The 14,868-nt window shown below is 34.3% G+C and overlaps 1 protein-coding gene across 1 annotated transcript; it reads left to right on the top strand.

The window, feature by feature from the left end:
* The first annotated feature begins 1,734 nt into the window (after positions 1-1,734).
* LOC100407466 (olfactory receptor 4N5) lies at positions 1,735-6,010 on the top strand. Its single transcript, XM_009005630.6, has 2 exons — positions 1,735-1,817; positions 4,204-6,010. Exon 2 carries the CDS (start codon positions 4,215-4,217, stop codon positions 5,139-5,141), a length of 927 nt encoding a protein of 308 aa, XP_009003878.3. The 5' UTR covers positions 1,735-1,817; positions 4,204-4,214; the 3' UTR covers positions 5,142-6,010.
* The last annotated feature ends 8,858 nt before the right edge of the window (positions 6,011-14,868 follow it).

Raw genomic sequence — 14,868 nt, forward strand, 5'->3', positions numbered from 1 at the left:
ATGGATGAATCTGGAGAACATCATTCTCAGCAAACTGACACAAGAACAGAAAATGAAATACTGCATATTCGGACTCATAGGCAGGTGATGAACAATGAGAACACATGGACACAGGGAAGGGAGCACTACACACTGGGGTATATTGGGGGGAATAGAGGAGGGACAGCAGGCGGGGGAGCTGGAGAGGGATAGCATGGGGAGAAATGCCAGATATGGGTGAAGGGGAGGAATACAGCAAATGACATTGCCACATGTGTACCAATGCAACTATCTTGCATGTTCTGCACATGTACCCCAAAAACTAAAATGCAATTAAAAAAAAAGCACACAAAAAGGAAACAAAAAATGTTCTTGTCTCTCTTTGTCTAATTCTAGTTGACAGACTAATAATTCCCATTGGTAGAACTCTGCAGACTTCAGGTAGCGGTAAAACCCCAAAGCACATTCTCTATTGCCTTAATTACATTACAAATGAATAGATTTCAGAATGTGTAATATTCCGACATGAGAACATATATTTAAGGACAAATTGTGAAATAATGAGCTAATCTCCCCTTTATCAGACAGAAAATAATAGCTTGTTTGAGAGTAGCGATGGGTTCCCAGCAAGGTAAATTTTTTATAGTTCTTTATATTTAAATGAAATAGAGAAAAAGAAAAATAATTGAAGCACATTTATACCATTTTTCTTGGTTATCTGCTGCCTCAGAATTTCTGAGAACAGAATTATGCTGCAGAAAGTAAGGGTGATTTCTAAATTCAGGTGTTCAGCACTTTCTACCCTGTTTCTCAAATAAACTTCCTACTATGTTGAATGTTTAGTACTATTTTAAAGGTACTAAAGTTTTAAATTCTATTATTATTTTAAAAATAAAAATACCAATTGATTATGGACATTTACCACCTGGATTTCAATTTGTACATAATGCAAATGATTGATTTCCTCTTTATCCAAAACCAAATGTAAAAAGGAGGAAGAGATACGGAATCACATCTGTCAAAAAGGGTAGGCTGAGTCTCAGAGACAAACTTCATTGACTCCACAAGTTTGGAAACCTCTGGTTCCCACAGTCAGTTACATGTGTTTCTTCACCTGCACAGGGCCCTTATATCTAGCAGTACATACTTAAGACTGAAAGAATGTAGCCAAATGAGAGAAAGAAGGAGAATGATAAGAAAGAAAGCAAAGAAGGAGGAAAAGCAAGGGATTAGGAAAATAAATTGCAAGAAAAAATGGAGAAGAAAGTGACAGAAAACACAAGCTAAAGGCAAATATAAAGGAATAATTGTTGTAAATGAGTGTATGAAGACAGAATTAGCAGGAAGAGAATGGACAAAGATGGGAAATAAGCAAGAAGCAAGAGAAAGGAATGGGGAAAGAGAAGGGAGTGAGCTGCTAGGATGGTGGTCAGGTCTCTAAACACTTGGCTTCAGGAGCTGATCTGAGAGCAGTTTGGAATTGAAGTATGCATAGTGTTGCCTGCAGATGCTTGCTGCTCTGTAATCTAGAAGGAGTTGTGGGGGACAGTATGGGGACCCTCTCTACTTATGCATCTTTGATATAAAAGGAGTTTAAAAAAATCTGTTGAAATAATAAGGAAGGTTAGAGATGGTGACAATCATTCAGGTTTCTGTCTTGGCCTACACTGACAGCGTTTCTTTGTCCTGTGTAACTAGATCATGAAGTTTGCCCATGAGAGATCCATTGTTTCGTGCTTTTTTTTTCAGGAACTCATTTTGTACAGAGGAATGCCCATCTGATGCATATCTGTCCTCCATCACTGATGAATGCAATTTGGGAATTACCGGGACAAAAGGTACATAAATGAGAATGAAAGAAAGAAGAAGAATGGATTAAAGATGTTAAGTAATATGGAATTTCACCTCTTAGTTAACAGACAATAGAGGTGAATAGTAGAAAATAAAAGCAAAGGAAGAGTGGGAGAAGCTAAAACTCTCAGGTGTTCTCTGTGTCTTGGAATCCTCAACCTGGAGAAGCATGAGATAATTAACTACAATTGAGTATTTGGAATGGACAAAAGGTAGGAGTAGGGGAGGGAGATTCTGACTTAAGTTCTTAAGACCAGGTTTCTGTAGGCAGAACAAGGTATGAATGTGGCAGCCAAGAGATGTCTAAGTGGGTAAAAAAGAAAAGGAAATGCCAAAACTAATTTGAAGAACACTAGAATACTTTTTTCCAATTTTGGTTTTCTTAGATTCACTAGGTGTGTATTTATGCAAGTGTGAATATGTATTTGGAATGCACAAATATGTGCCCATGTGTTGTAAGTACTTGTTCCATAGCATGTGCTGCTAGTTATGAATATTACTAATCACATACAACAAATGTTCTGATGTATTCTAATAGCTGTGCTTTAAAATGCCAATATATAACCTATTTCATTTCCTATGAATTTTCTTTATGGATTCTTAAGGCTAATTTTTCTTTATTCTTTTCCTCCCTTCTCTCTTTCTAGTTCCTCTTTCTAGTAATTTCTGTCAAATTTCAATTAGTAATTTATCTCCTCCAGCCCTCCTCCCCCACATTTTGAAGCACTGCTTCAAAAAAAAAGTTGTATTGAAATATAATCAGCACATTATAAAATTCACCATTTAAAGTGTACAAATTCAATATTTTAAGTATATTTACAGAGTTTGTGCAAGCATCAACATGTTGTAGCATGTATCAATACTTTTTTATTGTCACATTGCATGATATTGTATCCACAGAACTTTTGAAAATAAATATTGTATGTAATCAAAAGTTAAGGGTAACATTTGTAGCATTTTGTTATAATTAGCAATATTTTATCTTTGAAGTCATTCATTCAAATGTGAAACATGTATGGTATCATCACATGTATTTATTTATAAAATGTTTTACAATCATCTCAACATAATAATTAAAATATAATCACAAATATATTTTGAAAAACATAGTTTATGATAATGTGGAGAAAATTCCATTACTTTTATGCACTCCAATGGATAATCTTATATATCTCCTTGGGTGAACACATCTAAGTTTGGAGATTAGTATACAGATAAACCTTAATTCTGGATTTCTTTAACATGAATAGAATACATATTTTAAAAAAGGTACGGCCAGAAAGGGGGAATATTTAGACATGCAGCATTATATTTACTTAAGTGCCTAAATAAAATATTGTGAATTGATAAGACACTAAATAATTTTGTAAAAAGTGTAAACTGAGGAATAAACACCTGCTTTCTTCCATCACTTGCTAATGAGAGAAAAGAAAACTATGGCAAGTTTAAAACTTGTCTGCAATTGCATTTTTTTCATCTCTCAAATGAGTACCTCAGATTATAGGTTTATATGGCCATTTCCAGCTCTACTATATTTTAATTTTATTATTTGAGATAGTAAAAATCTTTTACATATTCTGATAAATTTTGCATTATGAAAAAATATTTGTGAAAAAATATCATTTGACTGTCAGTCTGAGATCTTAAGAAGAAGTAGGTTATGGATACACAGAGAGCAGGTGTAACTAAATTAGTATTAGCTAGTATTAACTAGAACTCAGCCAAGGCTGTAACTAGGGAATTCCTCCAAGTTAAGAGAAATATACAGATCTTGCCTGCTATCCTGGTGACCAGTTTGAAGTAAGAATGTACAAGGGCACCAAAGCAGAACAATGTGATGGCAATAACAAGAAAGAAACAGATTTAGAAACTAGTCAGGTAACAACCAGAAGCCAAGAATTCCACAGGAACTGAGAGAGAGAAGCAACTGTGAAAGCACTTTATTCTGTGACAGGAAGAAAAGGGACTAAAACCTAGCGACTAATCTAACAGAGATAGTGGACCACCACTAACAGCAACAAAAACAAAACAGACAAACTTGATCATGCTTAAGTTTTGCTTAAATCAGACAACTTTTAATATTCTTCAAGCAAAGTAGCCTGGAATCCTATGGGAGTGCGGTTATCCAAAAGTATGGGGTTCAATGGGCATAAAAGTGTGGCCACAGAAAAATTTGTATTTTATTTTAGTGAGAAATAAAGAGGATGAAGGATAGAAGGGTTAACCCAGTATACAAGACAGTTATGAGGCATAAGTTGTCTTCGACTACACAATGTTGGTTGCCACGAATAATGTTCTTATCTAAAGAGGAGACACAAAACAGATGAGAAGGTGGTTACACCAGATAACACTTTGCCTTGTTTTATTCTGCAGAGTTAGAAAAGATGGAAACAGAGAATCTCACAGTGGTGACAGAATTCATCCTTCTTGGTCTGACCCAGTCTCGAGATATTCAACTTCTGGTCTTTGTGCTAGTCTTAATTTTCTACCTCATTATCCTCCCTGGAAATTTTCTCATCATGTTCACCATAAGGTCAGACCCAGGGCTCACAGCCCCCCTCTATTTCTTTCTGGGCAACTTGGCCTTTCTGGATGCATCCTACTCTTTCATTGTGGTTCCCAGGATGCTGGTGGACTTCCTCTCTGAGAAGAAGGTAATCTCCTACAGAGGCTGCATCACTCAGCTCTTTTTCTTGCATTTTCTTGGAGCTGGAGAGATGTTCCTTCTTGTTGTGATGGCTTTTGACCGCTATATCGCCATCTGCCGGCCTTTACGCTATTCAACTATCATGAACCCTAGAGCCTGCTATGCATTACTTTTGGCTCTGTGGCTTGGGGGCTTTACCCATTCCATTGTACAAGTAGCCCTTATCCTGCACTTGCCTTTCTGTGGCCCAAACCAGCTCGATAACTTCTTCTGTGATGTTCCACAGGTCATCAAGCTGGCCTGCACTGATACCGTTGTGGTGGAGCTTCTGATGGTCTCCAACAGTGGTCTGCTCAGCCTCTTGTGCTTCTTGGGTCTTCTGGCCTCCTATGCAGTCATCCTCTGTCGTATAAGGAAGCACTCCTCTGAAGGAAAAAACAAGGCTATCTCCACATGCAGCACCCATATTATCATTGTATTTCTCATGTTTGGACCTGCTATTTTCATCTACACTCGTCCCTTCCAGGCTTTCCCAGCTGACAAGGCAGTTTCTCTTTTCCATACAGTCATCTTTCCTTTGATGAACCCTGTTATTTATACACTTCGCAACCAGGAAGTGAAAGCGTCCATGAGGAAGGTGTTAAGTCAACATATGGTTTGCTGAACAGAAGAATGAGAAAAGCAAGAAAGGAGAAAGTCCAGTTGAATTTAGCTAAATCATTATTATCTCATTAATGCATTAAATTAGTCATTTAGCAAATATTATAATTATTAAGCACTTCCCATTTTCAGGCACTATTCTAGGCACATGAATGAGATAGGTAAAATTCCAGGTCTCTTAGATTTACATTCAAGGGGAAAAATACAAGTTAAACTTTTAAATTTTAAAAACAACTATAGTGTCAGAAAGAAACAGTGTTCTGTAGCAAGCAAAAAGTGGTATTATGCTACTGATTATCTGGGGAGGTGGTAATTACTTTCTTTACTTTTGGTTGACAAGTCAGGTCTCGAGTGGTGTTTAGCTGATACCAAGATGATTTGAAAGTAACAACCATGTAATTATCCGGGGACAGAAATTCTAGGCAAGAAGGATGACTAGAACAAGAATCCAAAGATCTTATGAGCTTGTTATATTTGATGACCTTAAAAATGAAGAGTAGTTGTACTTAGTTAGTGAATGTGAAAATGGCACTAATTGAAGTCGAAGAGTTTGGTAGGGGCAAAATTACGCAGAGCATTTTCATCGATAAGTTCAATTTATTCAGATTTCAAAAGGAGATTCTTGAAAGACAAGCAGCAGAGTAACTCTCTAATGTTTCCTATTTTACTTAAGGGAAGATCTTCGAGATTCTGATTACAGAAGTATGAGTAGTAAAATATCATTAAGTAGAAAGTACATGCTGCTAAGTATTTTTTATGTATGTCAACACTTAAAAGATCTAATTATTTTTTCTAATTTGATAGAGAGAAAAAATAAAAGCTGTTATATTGTACTGGAAACTGTCAAAAGACAATCTAACTATATATTTTGAAGTTTTGTAGTGTTTTGTGGTTATTCCTAATGGATTTTTTTTTAATGTTAGAGAAAAGCTTGAGTTCACTTACAAATTATTTCATCCTCAATGCAACGATGGTAGTTATATAAGTTATTATTTGGTTACAGATAATCACTCTGATGATTTGAATAAGCATATATAAGGCATTCAATACTTACAAATCATTGAAGAACTATAAGACCAGGCTGTAAACTTGGCATACTAAAATAAATTTCTAAACATTACCATTAATTTCAAATATTTTAAGTTCTACAATTTCCATTTACTTCTTTTTATGGATTCTAATTTTCTGGTGAAATTTGCTATCTTTTTATCTATTACATTAAAAAATAAAATGAAGGAAGTGTGAATAGAGATTATAAAATTTAAGGTTTCCATTTTAAGTAGGGATGTCTAATAGAACTATTCCTAGTGAATGCAGTAATCATTTTTTTAACTGCCAGTTCCAGGATTACAGCATTTGGATAATTAGCCTATGATCAGGAAATTACTCAGCAATTGCTCTAGTCCTATTAGACATCCCTGTTGGAAACCTCACATTTTGTAATCTTTATTCCCACTTCATTTCATTCTTTAATGTTTTTAAACTGTTATTATTATTGCTAAAGCCTACATAACTCAATGGTTTCTCACCCAAGTATTAACTAGACCCAATCCTTCTTAGCTTCTGAGATAGGCATGATCAGGCACATTCACTCCCTTCATTTCTAAACTTAAATCTTGCATAAGTGAATTAGAAGTCCTGAGAATACATCGGAGTCTGATTTTAAACCTGGCAGAGACTGACTGAGTCTTATGAAAATGGAAAATCAGCTTCAACTCCACAAAACCTTTATTTAAATTAAGGAAGGGTATCTTAACTTTGGCATTATTGGCATTTTGGACCAAGTAATTATTTGTCGTAGAAGCCTGCCCTGTGCATTTTAGGTTGTTTAGTGGCATTCCTGACCTCTACTTACTAGGTGCCAGGAGCATTTTCTTAGTTGTAACAACCAAAAATATCTTTACATATTACCAAATGTCCCCTAAAAGGCAAATTTTCTACAATGAGGAACACAGCATTGAGGGGATTTCCTTCTACTGTACCAATCTTGTAGTGAGATGCATGAAGTTTCCTTGCAAGAAGTAACATGAACTAGAGCCTATACTACTTACAATTTTCAATAAACAATATCCACAACTTAATAAAAATTTTCAAAATAAAGAACAAAAAGATAAATAACTGGAATATAACCAGAGTCTATCCAGAGTATGAAAGTGAATTACAGTAACATTATAATAACTGTGTTCAAGACAGTAGAAGAAAAAGTGTAATAAATAAATAAAAGGATAGCAAATTTCACCAAAGAATTAGAATCCATAAAAGGAAGTACATGAAGATTGTAGGACAAAAAAATTGAAATTAGAAATTCATTAGATGAGTTTAAAATCGTACTAAACATAGGAGAAGACTAAAGAGTGTGTTGGATGGTAAATCAATAAAAATACTAAAATTAAAAATGCAAATAGAAAAAATGGAAAAATACAAGAAAGAGTATTAGAGATATGTGAGATGCAGTAAAAATGTCATATAGATGCTTCAATTACATATATATGTAATTATATATATAATTGAAGTCCAAATGAGAAAGATGAAATATTTGAAGAATGGATTACTAAGAACTTTTAAAACCCAATAAAAGACAACAAGCTGCAGAAAAAGAAACACACTGTGAACCACAAGCAGAATAATCAACAAAAAAGCCCTACACACATAGACATAGGACAAAAAAAAAAAAAAAAAAAAGAAAAAGAAAAAAGAAAAAGAAAGAATCTTAGAAGTAGCTGGGATGAGTGACTTTCCATTAGTTTAAAGGGAACAGATAAATTTCTTCATAAAAGAAACATGAAATTCAGAGAAAACTGGAAAAACATCTTTAAATTGCTGAAAGAAGATAATATCAACCTAAAAGTCTATCTGAGATAAAGTAAGTAATTTAAATAAAGATGAGATAAAGACATCTTATGACAAATGAAAAGGAGAAAATCTGTTGCCTAATAGCTTTTTATAAATAAATTTTAATAGCAGTTCTTCAAATAAAAGGAAAGAATCCTGGAGAAAAACACTAAATTAACAACAACAAAAAAAGCAGCAGACTGGTAAATAAGGTGGCATATGTAAATAAGTACACAATGAATATTGACTATACAAACAATAGTATGATGTCTTATGGAATATGCTATAGATACATATATACACATATATATTTATAGATATGCATCACAATAGTTGTGAAAAAATGAAAAATGACTATACAAACAATAGTATGATGTCTTATGGAATATGCTATAGATACATATATACACATATATATTTATAGATATGCATCACAATAGTTGTGAAAAAATGAAAAAAATATAAAAGTATTCTGTGATTCTAATATAAGAAGACATTTAGTAAAGCTAATAAAGTGATTAGACTATGATAAGTCAAGAGTTCATGTTGCAACCTTTAGGAAGTTACCTATATAAAGAATAAAATAATTTATAACAGTTATAAGATTATTTTGCAAAAAAAGAAACAAAGATTATTTGCAAGAACAAAGAGAAAATACAGTGCATAAAATTCAAAAATAAGATTGTAGCTAGAATGGCAGATATATCACATTCTACATTAAAAATAGATACAAAACTTCATCTAAAACTAGGATTTTCAGATTTTTATTTTTTATTTTTGTGGGTACATACTAGATATATATACTTGTGGGGTACATGAGATATTTTGATTACAGGCATGCAATGTGAAAGAAGCACATCATGGAGAATAGGGTATCCATTCCTTCAAGCATTTATTGTTTAAGTTACAAACAATCCAATTATACTCTTTAAGTTATTTAAAAATGTACAATTAAGTTACTATTAACCATAGTCACCCTATTGTGCTATTAAATAATAGGTCTTACTCATTCTATTTTTGTATGCATTAACCATCCCTACATTCCCTCCACCCCTGACACCACTACATTTCCAAATCTCTAGTAAGCATCCTGCTACTCTGTATCTCCATGGATTGTTTTAATTTTTAGCTCCCATAAATGACTGAGAATATTAAAGTTTGTCTTTCTATACCTGGCTTATTTCACTTAACATAATGACCTCCAGTTCCATGTATGTTTTGGCAAATGATAGGATCTCATTCTTTTTCTTGGCTAAATGGCACTCCATTGTGTATAGGCACCAAATTTTCTTTATCCGTTTGTCTGTTGATAGACACTTAGGTTGCTTCCAAATATTGGCAACTGTAAATAGTGCTTCAATAAATATGGGAGTGTAGATACCTTTTGAAATACTGATTTTTGTCTTTAGGGTATATACCTAGGAGTGGGATTGCTGAATTGTAAGGTAACTCTATTTGTAGTTTTTTGAGGAACTTCCAAATTGTTCTCCATAGTGGTGGTACTAATTTACAGTCCCATCAACAGTATTCTCCATGTCCCCACCAGTATTTGTTATTGACTGACCTTTAAATAAAAGCAATTTTAACTTGTAGTTTTGATTGGCATTTCTATGATGATCAATGATGTTATCTTTTCATATACCTGTTTGGCATTTTTATGCCTTCTTTCGAGAAATGTCTATTCAAATATTTTGCCCATATTTTGATTGGATTAATAGATTTATTCCTACAGAGTTGTTTGAGCTCCTTGTATATTTTGATTATTAATCCCTTGTCAGATGGGCACTTTTCATATATTTTCTCTTGTTCTCTGGTTCAATTTTGATAGGTTGTATGTGTCTAGGAATTTTTAGATTCCTTCAAAATTTTCCAATTTACTATTATATAGTTGCTCTTAATAGCCATTCATGATCCTTTAAATTTCTGTAGTATCAGTTATAATGTCTCCTTTCTGTCTCTAATTTTAATTATTTGAGTCTTCTCTCTGTTAATCTGGCCAAAGTTCTGTTGATTTTGTTTATCTTTTCAAAAAACCAACTTTTTGTTTCATTCATTTTTTTGTATTGTTTTCTTGATTTCAATTTCATTTATTTCTGCTCTGATCGTTATTATTTCTTTTCTTTTACTAATTTTGATTTTGGTTGCTCTTGCTTTTCTGGTTCTTTAAGATTAACCATTCTGTAATGGTTGCCATTCTAACTGGTGTGAGGTGGTATCTCAATGTGGTTTTGATTTGCATTGCTTTAATAATCAGTGATGATGAGCATTTTTTCATATGTTTGTTGGCCTCATATATGTCTTCTTTTGAAAAGTGTCTGTTCATATTCTTCTCCCACTTTGGGATGGGTTTGTTTGTTTTTTTTTCTTGTAAATCTGTTACAAAATCTGGAGACAACAGATGCTGGAGAGGATGTGGAAAAATAGAAAAACTTTTACTATTTTTGGTGGGAGTGTAAACTAGTTCAACCATTGTGGAAGACAGTGTGGAGCTTCTTCAAAGACCTAGACATGGAAATTCTATTTGACCCAGCAATCCCATTACTGGGTATATACCCTAAGGATTATAAATTATTCTATTATAAAGACATATGCATACATATGTTCATAGTGGTACTGTTTACAATAGCAAAGACCTGGAACCAACCCAAATGCCCTTTGACAAAAACAAGGAAAATGTGGCACATATACACCATAGAATACTATGCAGCCATAAAAAAGGATGAGTTCGTGTCCTTTGTAGGGACATGAATGAACCTGGAAATCATCATTCTGAGCAAACTGACACAAGAACAGAAAATCAAACACTGCATGTTCTCACTCAGAGGCAGATGTTGAAGAATGAGAACACATGGGCACAGGAAGGGAAGCATCACATACTGGGGTATGTCAGGAGGGGCCAAGGGGGGGACAGTGGGTTGGTGGTGGGGAGGTCAGGGAGGGATAACATGGGGAGAAATGCCAGATGTAGGTTATGGGGGGAGGGAGGCAGCAATCGAACATGCCATGTGTGTACCTATGCAACAATCCTGCATGAGCTGCACATGTACCCCAGAACCTAAAGTATAATAAAAAAATAAATAAAAAGATTAACCATTCTGTTGCTTGTTTGAAGATATTTTTTCTTTTTGATGGTAGCATTTATAGTTATAAACTTACTTCTTAGTACTATTTTTGCTGTATCCCAAAGGTTTTGATATGTTGTATTTCCTTTATCATTTTTTTAAAGAAATTTTTCAATTTCCTTCTTAATTTCTTCATTGACCTACTAGTCATTCAGGAGCATACTGTTTTATTTCTTCCAACGTGGAGCTCCACTCCCTCTCTTCTGGCCATCTTCCTGAGTTGTCATGGCTAATCAGATGCTGAAGCAAATGCTTTCAAAGATCAAGGTTACACTGGTGCAGCCCCAGTTTTAAGGAGATGGAGAGTTTTTATTGGACCTCACCTCTATGGTATCTATCCCCATGAATCAACTGATAAGTTGCCTTATCACCATTGATCCTTGCAGCAAAGGCTGTATTTGAAAATTATATGCCAGATATGGAGGAAGAGGAAGCAAAGAAGATGGTGAGTGAAGCCACAGCAGCTGGCATCTTCAACAACCTGTGCTCTAGAAGCCACGTTGATCTCAGCATTATAGGCAAGAGCAAGGTAGATTTTCTTGGCCCATTCACAGTGCCCAAAAAGAAGGGGACTAGATTTGGCAGGTACAGGTGTGAGAAAAGGGACCATTGCAGTCCTCACCAAAAAATCCCCTACTTTTCTGAGGTGCTGGAAGAAATAGCCCAACCAAAGGACACGTCCTGAATGGTGTCAGTGGGTGGCTGGCTATTGCTCTAGAAGATGGCAGACATTGGAGGCCCTCCTGTAAGTCATTTATTTGGCTATGTTTGCTGAATAAAACTCAATAAAAATGAAAACAAAAAAAGAATGAATAAGACCCAGTATTTATTTTCTAGCATAATAGGATACATTTAGAGCTTATCCACTGCTGGTGGGAATGTAAACTATTTGAGCCAATGTGAAAAGCACTTGGGTGATTTCTCAAAGAAGTTAAAACGGAATTACCATTTGACCCAGAAATTCCATTACTGGATATATACCCAAAGGAAAGTAAATCATCTATCATAATGACAAATGCATGAATGTGTTCTTCACAGCACTATTCAAAACAACAAAGACATAGAATTAACCTAATCTCCCATCAATGGTACAATGGATAAAAAAAATATGGTACGTATATATCATGGAATACTATGCAGCCATGAAAAAAAAAATAAGATCATGTTCTTTGCAGCAACCTGAATGGAGCTGGAGGCCATTATCCTAAGCAAACTAATGCAGGAACAGAAAACCAAATGCTTACAAGTGGAAATACAAATACTCACTTATAAGTGGAAGCTAAACATTGAGTACATATGTACACAAAGAATGGAACAACAATCATTACAGTCTACTTGAGGGTGGAGGGTGGGAGGAGGGTAAGGATAGAAAAACGACCTACCAGGTACTGTGCTTATTATCTGGGTGATGAAATAATTTGTATACCAAATCCCTATGTCATGCAATTTACATACATAGCAAGCTTGTACATGTACCCCTGAATCTAAAATAATAATTGTACATTAAAAAATAACTTAAAAAGTATAATTGGATTGCTTGTGACACAAAGAATACATGCTTGAGGAGATAGATATGCCATTTTCCATGATGTGATTATTGCAGATTACATATATGTAACAAAACATCTAATGTGTCACATTAGTGTATGTACCTACTATGTACCCACAAAAATTAAAAATGTTCTTAAAGTAAAATACAATGAATTTTATAAAAATTAGGTAGAACATATAAAAATCATTATATCACTGTTAATTGGGAGTCTGGGTATTAATCCAGCAATCCAGACTGAGTAAGTCATTCTCAGAGAAGGGAGATCTAGGTATGTTTAAAGTTCAGCTATACTGATTGGATCGAGTGATTTTATTTGAATGATCAGGTAATATAGAGAAAGTAGCTTAGCTCCTTTTATGGATGAAATTATTTTTAAGAGGAATAAATAATAGAACTACAAAGATAAAATACTTGATTCATGGCTTGAAACTTCATAGTATGTTATGTTAATGCTATCATTACACTTGTTAAGAATTACAGGGAGGAACATATGAGGAAATTTAAGTTCCCATGACAATAGTTCAAAAATAGTCAAATATTTACACATGCATTAAGCAGCAAAGATCAGGAGAGAAATAGTTTTGCTGAGCACTGTATCTTTGTCAGATCCATGTGCACTTGCTAATGAACTTATTTATTTACTTCGTAGAAACACAAAAGACCCAGATGCTGAAGTTGAGATAGAGTAACTGTGTTATTTTAAGAGTATAAAGTACAGTGAAGGAGTAAAGACTCACAGCTATGGATGAGAAGTATAAAGGTTTCCATTTTCAAATTCTATTACCCTTTGAAAGAAACAAGTTTTCATGCTATTCTGAATAATGCTTTCAAACATAATGGTTAGAATATAAACCACTTATGATTAAATACTTGTATTAGTGATATTAACTATTCATAGGAAAGTACATGTAATTAAATATTCACTGTGATACTACTTTTAAAATTTAAGCTGTGTGATTAAAAGGTACAGAAAATATCACACATATCTGATATTTCCCAAGACAATTTATATTAGGTTTGAGTCTAGGCTCTGATAAAGACAAGAAAAGAAATGGCAAGGAGCAACACATCTCGAATAAGACTTGGAAAACAGAGGATCCATAAGCCAAACAGAGGAGGCACTGAACTAAATACATTTATGTATACTGTGCACTGACCTTTTCCCTTGAAAAATGTGTAGATTTTCTTTTGATTTTATTTAGCTTCACTGAGTTCACCTCAGTCAGTAATACAATATTTGTGGCTTATATCCATACTTGAAAATATTAAATGAACATTATATAAAATCATTGTGAGGAAACTAAGTACAAAGAAGACAAGTAACTAATGCAACAACATTCCACAGGTCAAAAATACATTATATATATATATATAATTAGTTTAGATTAGCAAAGTAAAATGATTCATTTTATTCCTTACACCTCTTTTGGAGAGAAAAGTTAAAGAAGACTATAATGATCAACTTACTACATCCTAATCTTGATGGCATTATTATACAAAGTACATTTTTACTTTCATTTTTTCACTTAGAAGAATGAGCATTTTCCACATTTTAAAAAAATTGTACTTTAGGTTCTGAGGTGCATGTGCAGATCACGAAGGATGGTTGCATAGATACGTACATGGCAATGTGGTTTTCTCTCTCCATCCCCCCATCACCTATATTTGGCATTTCTCCCCATGTTATCTCTCCCCAACCTCCCTACCCCACTGCTGTCCCTCCCCTGGTAATAAGAGAGGACACAAACAAATGGAAAAACATTCCATGCTCATGGTTAGGAAAAATCAATATCGTGAAAATGACCATATTGCCCAAAGTAATTTATAAATTCAATGCTGTCCTCATCAAACTGCCAATGATCTTTTGCACAGAACTAGAAAAAACCACCTTAAACTTCATGTGGAACCAAAAGAGAGCCTGCATAGCCAAGACAATCCTAAGCAAAAAGAACAAAGCCAGAGGCATCATGCTACCTGACTTCAAACTATACTACTAGGCTACAGTAATCACAACAGCATGGTACTGATACCAAACAGAGATATAGACCAATGGAACAGAACAGAGGCCTCAGATGCAATGCCACACATCTATAATCATCTGATCTTTGACAAACCTGACAAAAACAAGCAATGGGAAAAAGATTCCCTGTTTAATAAATGGTGTTGAGAAAACTGGCTTGCCATGTGCAGAAAGCAAAACTGGACCCCTTCCTGACACCTTACAC

The sequence above is a fragment of the Callithrix jacchus genome, chromosome 8 (genome assembly GCF_049354715.1).
Source record: "Callithrix jacchus isolate 240 chromosome 8, calJac240_pri, whole genome shotgun sequence".
NCBI classification, from domain to species: Eukaryota; Metazoa; Chordata; class Mammalia; order Primates; family Cebidae; genus Callithrix; species Callithrix jacchus.

Bases quoted from the DNA above. Each gene is read 5' to 3' on its own strand.
- LOC100407466 (XM_009005630.6), top strand. From the start codon at position 4,215: ATGGAAACAGAGAATCTCACAGTGGTGACAGAATTCATCCTTCTTGGT.